The sequence below is a fragment of the Mus caroli genome, chromosome 7 (genome assembly GCF_900094665.2).
Source record: "Mus caroli chromosome 7, CAROLI_EIJ_v1.1, whole genome shotgun sequence".
Classification (NCBI taxonomy): domain Eukaryota; kingdom Metazoa; phylum Chordata; class Mammalia; order Rodentia; family Muridae; genus Mus; species Mus caroli.
The window spans coordinates 15,910,871-15,922,465 of NC_034576.1; the positions used below are offsets into that span (position 1 = coordinate 15,910,871).

At 49.9% G+C, this 11,595-nt stretch overlaps 1 protein-coding gene across 3 annotated transcripts in view; it reads left to right on the forward strand.

Annotated features, from left to right (window-relative positions):
• Window positions 1–1,782, forward strand: part of Gng8 (G protein subunit gamma 8) — a 3,712-nt gene extending 1,930 nt beyond the window's left edge. Inside the window, exons 1-3 of one of the 3 annotated variants that reach the window (XM_029480112.1) lie at window positions 200–220; window positions 1,285–1,370; window positions 1,582–1,754. In XM_029480112.1, the coding sequence (XP_029335972.1) occupies window positions 1,287–1,370; window positions 1,582–1,710 (213 nt within the window). In that variant the 5' untranslated portion in view covers window positions 200–220; window positions 1,285–1,286 and the 3' untranslated portion in view covers window positions 1,711–1,754. Of the gene's footprint in view, window positions 1–199; window positions 221–1,284; window positions 1,371–1,581 lie in introns of those variants that run through there. The other 2 variants (XM_021168898.1, XM_029480111.1) reach the window with 2 other exon arrangements.
• The last annotated feature ends 9,813 nt before the right edge of the window (window positions 1,783–11,595 follow it).

Sequence of the window (11,595 nt, forward strand, 5' to 3'; positions counted from 1 at the left end):
GGAGGAGGAGGAGGAGGAGGAGGAGGAGAAAGAGAAAGATTCATCGTTGCAAGGACTCAGAGACAGACACCCAGGGCATGGAGACAGGTGGTGCTTAGAAGGAGAAGGCGGTCCTGAGGGGCTGCACCCCAGGGGAGGGGGCGGGGCTGGGAAGGGGACCAGCCACCGCCTCTGTCAGCCTCTGTCACCCATCAGCCATCCCAGCCCTGAGCTGCAACAGGTAGGTAGGAAGCTCCTGTCCGGGTCCTGGTAGCTGTTTAGATGGCCACTATCTGTCTCTGTGGGACTGAATGAGTGAATGGGTGACTGAGAGAATCAATGACTTTATACTTCCGTGTGTCTCCATCTTCTCCTCTGTCCTTTCCTTCTGCCTGTGCCTCCCAATCTCTCTCCTTTTTCCTCGCTCCATTTCTCTTCTAACGCTGCCATGTTCCTCTCTGTCTGGGTTTCTCCTCTCCCGTCTCTGTTTCCCTATCTCCTCCCTTTCTGGTCCGTCTGTAGCTGCCTCTACTCCTTTTGTTCCTTCCCCCTGTCCTCTTCCTCATCATCTCTCCCCCAGTATCTCTATCTCCATCCTCAGTCTATTTTTCCTTCTTCATGCCTGTCATTTCTGTCACTCTGTCCCTCCCTTGGCTTTTTCACTTGTCACCCTCTCTGCCACTCCGAATGGCTGGCTGGGTTGGCTTGCCCCAACCCTCTCCCCTGCCTGCTAATGAGCAGAGGAGCCTTTGAGTCAGTCAGGGCTGGGGAGGGGGTGGGTCCCTGAGGGTGGCAGAGGGGGCAGCTGCTGCTGAGGCCCTAATGAGGCCTCCTCTGTGCCCCTCCCGCCGAGATCTTAATTCTCAGTTCTCCCTGGAGTCGCTGCTAATTGGCCTGGGGAGGGGCCCCCCTTCCTGGCTCAGGCTCTATCCCCCAGGGGGTGAGGGCACCTGGATGAGTAGATTCTGATCAAGCACCTGTGGCCCTGTCCTTCTGGCCCTCCCTCCTCCACCTGCCTCTCAGCCTCCCATCCTGTGCATCCATCCCTCCTTCCTTCCCCAGCCCCTCTGCTCTTCCTCCAGCAGCCTCTTGATACCTCCATCCGTGCACCCCTCCATCCTCCTGTCTTCTTGAGTCGTCATCCTTTCCTCTACCTGTCTCTGGGATCCCATTCACTCATAGTCCCAACCACGTCTCCTGTTACTGGGTCACGCCACCCCTTCTCACTACTCCCCGGGGGATCCAAGAGTGTTCCAGCCCCCAGTCCACACTCCTGCCAGACATTTAACCCCTTTCCTGCTGCAGCCATGTCCAACAACATGGCCAAGATCGCTGAGGCCCGCAAGACCGTGGAGCAGCTGAAGCTGGAAGTGAACATCGATCGCATGAAGGTGCATTAAGCCGATGGGGAAATAGGTTGAGGGTCTGTCTGCATTAGGCTCCGTTGAGGGCGGAGCCTAGAGCTGAGGTGGGATGGGAAGGTGGGGACTGGGACGGGGGCGTGGCCAGTCGAGGCGTGGTCAGGACACGGGGCGGGAATTTGGAAGCTCCCGGGGAACCAAGCCAGAACTGATCAACTGCATCTCTATCCCTCACCTGCAGGTGTCGCAGGCAGCAGCCGAGCTTTTGGCTTTCTGCGAAACCCACGCTAAGGATGACCCACTGGTGACTCCTGTCCCCGCCGCCGAGAATCCCTTCCGCGACAAGCGACTCTTTTGCACCCTGCTCTGAGCCCTCAAGACAGCTTTATCCTCCCCCTCAGAAGTATGAATCCAATAAACTTGCTGACTTGGTGGTGCCTGCACTTTAGGGGAAAAACGAGTCAAGAGCAGAACGTGGGGGCCACTTTTGGGGGTGGGGGTCTGCGTCCGTCTCTTCTCTTTCCTTCTGAGCGTGTGTGGAGAGCTTTGTGGATGGTGAAGCACTGCAGCCCCGCACGAGATGAGTATGTTTCTATTTTTTTTTTTTCATTTTCCCCATGAACTTGAGACACTAGTTGCAGGATAACCATTTCACATCTGTTGGAATTGAAGGTCTCCTTCTCAGTTAGTTACACAACCGAGAGGTCCTAACTGAGGCGCCAAGTACTAGCTCCCTGCCCCAGCTGCCTCAAGTCCTCTGTTCCCTTCTAGGTGAGACCTCCGGGCCTCTGTGCTCATCCTCCGAAGAGCCAGGTTTCACATGGTGTTGTCCATACCACTGGCTTATTTTGAAAACAAAATTTTTTGATGATTTCTTTTTATTTATTTTTTTAAAGATTTATTTATTTATTTATTTATTTATTTATTATATGTAAGTACACTGTAGCTGTCTTTGTCTTCAGATGCACCAGAAGAGGGCATCAGATCTCATTACGGGTGGTTGTGAGCCACCATGTGGTTGCTGGGATTTGAACTTCGGACCTTTGGAAGAGCAGTCGGGTGCTCTTACCCACTGAGCCATCTCACCAGCCCCTCTTTTTATTTTTTTATGTGTATTGATTGGTGTTTTGCTTGCATGTATGTCTATGTGAGGGTGTCAGATCCCCAGAACTGGAGTGCTAGGAATTGAACTAGGGTCCTCTGGAAGAACAGCCAGTGCTCTTAACCTCTGAGTCATCTCTCCAGCCCTGATTTATTTGTTTTTGTTTTTTTAAGATTTATTTATTTATTTATAATATGTAAGTACACTGTGGCTATCTCCAGACACTCCAGAAGAGGGAGTCAGAATTCATGACAGCCAGTTGTGAGCCACCATGTGGTGCTGGGATTTGAACTCAGGACCTTTGGAAGAGTAGTCAGTGCACTTAACCGCTGAGCCATCTCGCCAGCCCCCTGATTTATTTTACTTTAAATTATGAATATGTGTATGTTTGTGCATATGTGCACATGAGTGCAGATGTTCAGAGTGGGCAGAGGAGGGGGTGTCAGATTCCCCTGGAGCTATTGTTAGAGAGACTCTGAGCTGTTATGTGGGTACGAGCAACCAGACTCTGGTCCTCGGGAAGGGCAGAGTGGATTCTTGACTACTGAGCAAACTCTCCAGAAACACACCCACACGAGGCCCTCTCATTCCTCCTTCACAGCCTCTCATTTCCTAGCCCGAGCTGTCCCGGGATTGCTTTGTAATCCAGGCTGGCCTCAAACTCACAGAAATCTGCTGTCTCTGCTTTCTGAGAGCTGCGATGAAAGGAATACATAAGAATGCCTGACTTCCTGGCCGGCCCCCTTTTAGGTACTGGGGATTAGAACCCAGGACAAACAAGCAATTTACTACAGAACCACGCCCCCAGTCCCTCCCTCGGGGATTCTAGGCAGATGCCTCCTCTTAAACCATTTCACCAGTCCTCGTTTTACTGTACGTTTTTCTTTTTCTTTCTTTAAAATTTTTTTCTTTTTGTTTTTTCAAGACAGGGTTTCTCTGATAACCTTGGCTATCCTAAAACTTGCTCTGTAAACCATGCTGTCCTCAAACTCAGAGATCTGCCGCTGCTTCCTGAGTGCTGGAATTAAAGGAGTGTGTCACATCTGGCTCCCCCTTTTTTTTTTTTAAGATTTATTTATTATTATAGATAAGTACACTGTCGCTGTCTTCAGATGCACCAGAAGAGGGAGTCAGATCTCATTATGGGTGGTTGTGAGCCATCATGTGGTTGCTGGGATTTGAACTCAGGACCTTCAGAAAAGCAGTCAGCTCTCTTAACCACTGAGCCATCTCTCCAGCCCCTGGCTCCCCTCTTCAGTTGCTGTTTAGAGACAGGGTTTCACTGAGTTTCTCCGGTTTCAGGCCTGTGCTACCAGGTCTGGTCCTCTTTAACTTACTTCTGTCTTCAAACACTAACCTCGTTCTTAATCCATCCATCCATTTACTCTTCCAAAACATCCCTGGAACAGTCCTGACTTGGGCAGTGCTGGGGATATGACCATGGCAGAGACAGCCTTGGTGCTGCCTCCACTGGGCAGAGCTGAGATTAGACAGTTCAGAGAGTAGGGGGAGAGGGGGGGCAGGGGGAGGGGGAGGGAGAGGGAGAGGGAGAGGGAGGGGGAGAGAGAGAAACACTCCTGGCTCAGCTGAGAGGTCAAAGAGGGGTTCCTTGCAGAAAGGACATCCGGGCTAATATGGAGGGTTGATAAGATTTGGGGACCTGAGGGCTGAAGAGATGGCTCAGCAGTTAAGAACACTGACTACTCTTCCAAAGATCCTGAGTTCAAATCCCAGCAACCACATGGTGGCTCACAACCATCCGTAACAAAATCTGACACTCTCTTCTGCAGTGTCTGAAGACAGCCACAGTGTACTTACATATTATAAATAAATAAATCTTAAAAAAAAAAAAAGACTTGGGGACCTGATTAAGAAAATCATTTGGCGGGCTGGTGAGATGGCTCAGTGGGTAAGAACACCCGACTGCTCTTCCGAGGGTCCAGAGTTCGAATCCCAGCAACCACATGGTGGCTCACAACCATCCGTAACGAGATCTGACTCCTTCTTCTGGAGTGTGTGAGGACAGCTACAGTGTACTTACATATAATAAATAAATCTTTAAAAAAAAAAAAAGAAAATCATTTGGGGGGAGGATATAGGGGACTTTCAGGATAGCATTTGAAATGTAAATGAAAATATCTAATAGAAAAATAAAAGGGGGGGGGGGCTGGTGAGATGGCTCAGTGGTTAAGAGCACCGACTGCTCTTCCAAAGGTCCCGAGTTCAAATCCCAGCAACCACATGGTGGCTCACAACCACCCGTAACGAAATCTGATGCCCTCTTTTGGAGTGTCTGAAGACAGCTACAGTGTACTTACATATAATAAATAAATGAATCTTTAAAAAAAAAAAAGGAAAAGAAAAGAAAATCATGTAATTAGTGGGGACAGTGCTCCTGACTTTAATCCGAGCATTTGGGTGGCAGAGGCAGGCAGATCTCTGAGTTCAAGTTCAGCCTGGTCTACTGAGTGAGTTCCAGGGCATCCAGGGCTACACAGAGAGACAAACCTTGTCTTTAAAAAACAACAACAACAAACAAACAAACAAACAAAAATACAAAAGAGAAAGTCCTGTCATCAGATGGCACAAGAAGCAATGCATTAAGGAGTCAACCACTTGGGAGCCCCCTCTGCATCCCTCCTGCTACTTTCTTAATTTGGGGTTCTGTGGGCTCCAAATCAGCCATGTTTTTCTTAACTGTGAGGACAAAGGACCCTGTTCTATTTCCTGTACACACTCTAGAACAGTGTATATGTAGCTTGCAATTGTGGTTTGGAGGCTATTTTTGGCCTAGATGATGCTTAAACATGTTCTTAATTTGGTCGTGACGCAGAGAGGATTTCTCATCAAAGTCCTTCCGGCTTCCCTGAGGGTAAATTTTATTTTTTATTTATTTATTTTGAGAGGCAATTTTTAAAAAGATTTATTTGTGTATATGAATACACTGTAGCTGTCATCAGACACCCCAGAAGAGGGCATGGGAGCCATAAAGATGGTTGTGTGCCACCATGTGGTTGCTGGGGGTTGGATTTAGGACAGCCGCTAACCCCTGAACCATCTTGCCAGCCGGAATGGATTTATTTTTAATGTAGGGTTTTGCTCTGCAGCCATGCTGGCTTCAGACCCACTTTCTTCTTGCTTCATCCCTCTGAATGCTGGGATATGCCAACATGCCTGGCCTTCCCTGCGGTTTTATAAGGCTTCTGGGCTTTCCAGATGGGCAATGTCACCACCATGCCCTGTTACATCCCTGTTGTGTAACTTTCTTAGGAGGCACACATGAGCAATTATTTGTTTATCAGTGACAGACAAAAGAAATGATTCTACCCGGATCTAGCTTGGGAACCCAATTAGTTTACTGAGGTCACTTACAGGAACATTGGTGACTCAAAGGCAGCCACGTCACTGAAAAGCCCACCGTGGCATAGTTAATGATGCAGGAAAACAGCATCCCCGGAGCTCCTAGATCCACAGAAGAGTGTCTTCTTCCACAGCTACTGTTTACTGCTTCTAAAGGGGCTACAGGAGTCTGAGGACAGAATGAGTGGTTTTAAAGTCAGTGAGCGTATGGCCAAATAGATAAATTATTTTCCCCTAGTTTGTGTGTGTGTGTGTGTGTGTGTCCACGTGTGTGTGGTGGCTGGGTTGTGTGTGTTGTGCCTGGGTTGAGTGTGTATGAACGATCATGTGCACATAGGTACTCGTTTGCACATTGTACGTGCATGTATGCGTACAGGTATGCAAAGATGTTTTTGCATGTCATTGTGTACACAATGCATGTGTCAGTGCCAGTGCACATATACACATGTGTGTGTGTGCATATGGATTCTGTGACTTTCTGAGCTTCCTAGGCCTTGACAGTTCCTTTGTTTTTTGTGTCTTAGGTGCCTCCCTCTTCCCTCCAGAGGAGAACATTTTTAGTTGGAGGAACAGCTACAGAACAGTAGGCTAAGGAAATCAGAGTTGCCTTTCACCCTGGGGGCTGCTTAGGGACTTCTGACAGTGGAATGAAAAGGGAAATGTTGTTTCCATTGAAACTAGGGAGGGGCTGGTGGGGTGGCTCTGGCAGTCAGGTGCTTGTCATAGGAGCCTCAGTTAAAGCCCTAGCAACAATGTAACAAGCTGGGAATGGTGAAACTCAGTTGTAATCTCACTGCTGGGGAAGCAGAGACCCTGCGGCTGACACTCACTGGTTAGGCAATCTAGCTAAATCTGTAAACCCTAGGTCCCAGGAAGGGACACCATCTCAAACAAACAAACAAACAAACAAACAAAACCGGGGGGGGGTCGGACTTGATTTATCTAGTTATCTGTACATTCACTGAATTCAAAACTACTCATTCCCTCCTTGGTCTCCCTTAGACACGTACCACTTCAGAGTCTGTTATTTTTGCTGATGGAGACTGGACTCTCTGTCTCCTGAAGTGGCTCACTGGGCTTTCCTCCCCAGGAGGCCTTGCACGAGCCTGCTAAGTGCTCTACGTTTGCATTGGATTAGGGTCCCCTGGGCCCCAACTCAGCTTCCTGTAGAACGGAGGCAGGAGCAGCTGTAATTACATCTTGGTCCTGCTCCCACTTCTCAGCCCTCTCCAGTCTGGTTGCATCATGTCTGTGGGAGCCCCAAGGGAAAAGGGGGACAGAGAGAGCCAAGGATGAGCTGGGGGTGGGGGAAGGAGTTGGGGAGGACACCTGGTGGGCACAGGTTCCAAGGCTGCTGGATTGCCATAAACCTCACAGCTCAGAACCTGAGGGAATCTGGGCTCACAGAACTGCTGAGCCCCAAGTTTCAGTTTATTTATTTCTTTTTACATTTGATAGTGATTACGTGTGTGTGTGTGTGTGTGTGTGTACACGAGTGCACATGTGTATGAAAGTCAGAGGACAATTTGTGAGAGTTGGTTCTCTCCTTCTGCCACATGGGGCCTGAGGATGAAACTGTTGGTGGCAGGTGCCTTTCTCTGCTGAGCCATTTCACTAGCCCTCCAAGTTCTTCTCTCTCTCCATCTCTCCCTGTTTCTGTCTCTGTCTCTCCAAGGTCTTACTTTTACAATGTAGCCCTGGCTAATATAGGACAAATGATGATCCTTTTGTTTCTGCTCCTGAATGCTGGGATTTTTTTTTTTCTTTCCTAAATTGGGATCTAGCTTTGTAACTTTGGTTTGCCTCAAGCTCCTAGCAATCCTCCTGCCTCCTTAGCTTCTCTGGTGCTGTGATTACAGACAAACCGTTATACCTGTTTTGTTTGTTTGTCTGTCTGTCTGTCTGTCTGTCACTCTGTAGCCTAAGCTGGCCTTGAACTCAGAGCAATCTTTCTGCCTCCTCAGCCTCAGGGGTGCTGGGGTTAGATGTATAAACTCCACCAGGCTCTCCCTTCCCAGAGTCTTACAGCCTTGTGAGGAAGAACCTGGAGAGCCTAGAACAGTGGTTCTCACCTGACCCCCTTGGGGCCACTGGGAAACACAGCAGATACTTAAATTACTGTTCATAACAGAAGCAAAATTACACTTATGAAGTAGTAACGAGGATGACTTTATGGTTGGGATCACCACAGCCTTGGGAACCGTGTTAAAGGGTTGTAGCATTAGGAAGGTTGAGAACCGTTGGCCTAGGCTGTTGAAATTTAGTGCCCTTCCATACTGGACTCTGTGTAGTCTTGGCTTCCTCCTGCACCTTGAGGGTTTGGGGGAGGCTGTTGGGAAAGCTCTGGGGGCTAGTTGGCAGGAGGGAAGTCAGGAGACGGGGCAGGAGGGGGGGAATGACAGAAATTGGGAGGAAGCTAAACCTAAAGTGGGGGCAGGGAGACAAGGCTAGTCCTAGCGTCACCAGACAGACGCCAGAAGCACTTGATTAATTAATCTCATTAACTTCACAACTCCTAATAGCGCTGTCTCTGGTCACCCTAGCTATTTCCTGTCAGCGCCAGCTCTGATGTCAGCTTCAGGGACCAGGATTTAGCTGGAGTCAGACACAGGCTGAGAGGTGGAGGCAGAGTGTGTGCACGCCTAAGGAAGTGCCCCTTCCAGGCCCCCCACGCCCCCACCCCGCACTGGGTTGTCCATTCTCATGAATAAGTTCCCTGTCTCCTGCTCTCCACTCCACAAGCTCTGGAGCAGCGTTTGCCTGGCTCTGGAGACCTGGGAGAAAAGAGAAAGCTCAAAGCCCTAAAGAGCAGGACAGCCTGGAAGGGTCTAGAAACTTCTTGAAGCAATGTGAGGGCAAAGTGAGACAAGACAGGTCTGACAGCATGTGTGGGCAGTGGGTAGCACACGTATGGAACACATGGGTGGAGTGAGGCACAGACATGGTCCCAGGAAGGAAGGGACCAAGGTGTCAGGGCAAGTGGGGTCTGCAGCAGGAACTGACTGCACTGGACCTCTTACCTAGACTCCACACACCATGTGGCAGTACACATCCTCATTGCATGGTGTCTTGTATTCTGAGCCCCTCTCTGTCCCTCCAGCCTTACTACACAGTGATTGTTAGGTTTGTTGAATGAATGATAGCTTCAACACCCATCCGAGAGAGGAAGAAGAGCCTCTTATTTTTACATAGTACCCCACGCGTGGACATTTGTTGAAGAACACACCAATACTTCACAGTGAGTGGTAGAGATGGGGCTGGGAAGATGGCTCTTCTTGTAAAGGCACCTGCCACCAAGTCTGAGGGCCTGAGTTCAACCCCCAGGACTCACTCACATGGTGGAAGAAAAGAACTGATACCCACAGCTGTCCTCTGACCTCGGTATGCCTTGGCACGTGAGCAAAACATACATAAACTCAATGAATAAGATATAAAATTACCAGCCGGGCGTGGTGGCGCACGCCTTTAATCCCAGCACTCGGGAGGCAGAGGCAGGTGGATTTCTGAGTTCGAGGCCAGCCTGGTCTACAAAGTGAGTGCCAGGACAGCCAGGGCTACACAGAGAAACCCTGTCTCGAAAAACCAAAAAAAAAAAAAAAGATATAAAATTACTGTGAGCATGTCTGCAAAGATACCTGTGAGCTGGCAGTACACATGTCCTCACACACTTCACAAACATGTGCCTATCTGTGCATAACACACAGCAGCAAAAATGTATCCGTGGAGGAGGGATGGCTCAGTGGACAAGGGCGCTTGCTCTTGCAGAGGACCTGGGTTTAATTGCAGACACTCACATGGTGCCTCAAAGCTGTCTATAACTCCATTTCTAGGTGATCCGGCATCTGCCTCTGACCTCCGTGGGCATCAGGCATGCATGTGGTTGTGCAGACATACATGGAAACAAAAATACTTATACACATAAAATGAATAGTTTGGTTTTTGTTTGTTTTTGTTTTTTGTTTGGTTGTTGTTGGTGGTGGTTTTTTTTGTTTTTGTTTTTTGCAATTACATATCTGTATACCTGGCCATACCTTTGCACACCCATCTGGTCACTATCTGTGCACACCCCTACCTGTGACTCCTGTGTGTCTATCCTCACCTCACAGAAAGCAGCCAGCTAAAGACCTGGCCAATGAAGAGCTAATGAAGAGACCCACAGAAGCTGTGTAGTATCTCTCTCTCTCTCTCTCTCTCTCTCTCTCTCTCTCTCTCTCTCTCTCTCTCTCTCTCACACACACACACACACACACACACACACAGACTCACACCTTAACTTGTAGTCTCACATGCTAAGTTCTCAGTTCCCATCATCCTTTCTCTGTTCCCCGCACCCCCCCCCCCTCAGAGCTGTGTCTCTGAGTAACTGACAGGCCACTCTCTGTCTGGCCTGTCCTTCCTCTTCTGAAGAACCCTGGGGTCCCCTGGGGAGGCTGAGTCCTGCTGTCTGTAGTGGGTAGAAGGCAACTTGCTGAGTCACCCTTACAGGACAGTGCTCCGTTCCCAGAAATCATGGTGAGGGGTGCAGATGGCACACCCCTCACACGAAGGGGCACCAGACAAGGGGGCACACAGAGCCATGGGTAACCTTGGCATAGATCCCAGGGTCCCTTTGCCCCCTCCTCAGGAGAGAGCTATGGCTTCTCTACCTGCTTCTGTTTGGTTCTGCCCTTTGTGGGGAGAGTCTTATACAGCCCAGGCTGACCTGGGACTCACTGTGTAGTGAGGAAGACCTTGAACTTCTGATGTTCTTAACTACACTTCTGGAGCACACAGCTCCACACCCCAAGCTATCCACTTCTGACCTAGGAGCAGGGAGAAGCACCTGGAACAGAGGCTGGCACCCACAGGGTAATGGCTCCTAGAGGTCTAAGAGGGGAAACTGAGGCCTAGGAGAATGTGAGGGCTTGTCCAAGGTCCCTGGGCATAAGAGCCAGGGGACTTCCCAAATAGTAAGTGATGGTGATAGGGACAGGAAGTCAGCAGGAGAAAGCTCCGGGAAGCAGAGGTCCCACCTCCTCCTCCAAACTCCCCTGTTACTGAGACAGGACGCCAAGCCTGCCAGGCATCATCCTTCATTAATATGATATGACTTCCTGAGTTCCCTCTGCTCTGCCTGGGAATCAGAGCCCATGACAGGGACCACATGGCCTGCAGGCCTGCCCCTCACAGCCTCCCACCCCAGACCCCTCACCCCATCAGGTTCCTCACTTCCCAGGGCAGAGCTGGATGGTCCTTTGGGGATCCCCAGGGCAGCTGGTACTGGGGATCCATCCTGTCGGAAACCAGGAACGCCAGCTGGGTGGCAGCTGGGCATGGGTGATAGGAAGATGTGGTCACCACGGGGCGGGGGGGGGGTGCAGAGAGGGCAAGGCAGCAGCTGCCTGCAGTCCAGCCCTGCATCAGGAACTCCCCTGCCCTTGGACATGGAACATCTCTGTACTGGCCTTTCCCCTGCTCCTCGGCAGGTGGGATACTGGATATACTCAGTCATATGCCTGGGACCCATATCATGGAGGAAGAGACTAGGGTGAGCCACCCTTTGCCCAGGGCCATAATGCATCAGAAGGTGATGGGTCACATTGCTACAGAAATGAAAGTCAAATGGATGTGTGACCTCTTCACTAAAACAGTTTCCCTGAAAAACAAGGGTGTTGCCAGGCAGTGGTAGCACATGCCTTTAATCCCAGCACTTGGGAGACAGAGGCAGGCGGATTTCTGAGTTCGAGGCCAGCCTGGTCTACAGAGTGAGTTACAGGACAGCCAGGGCTACACAGAGAAACCCTGTCTCAAAAA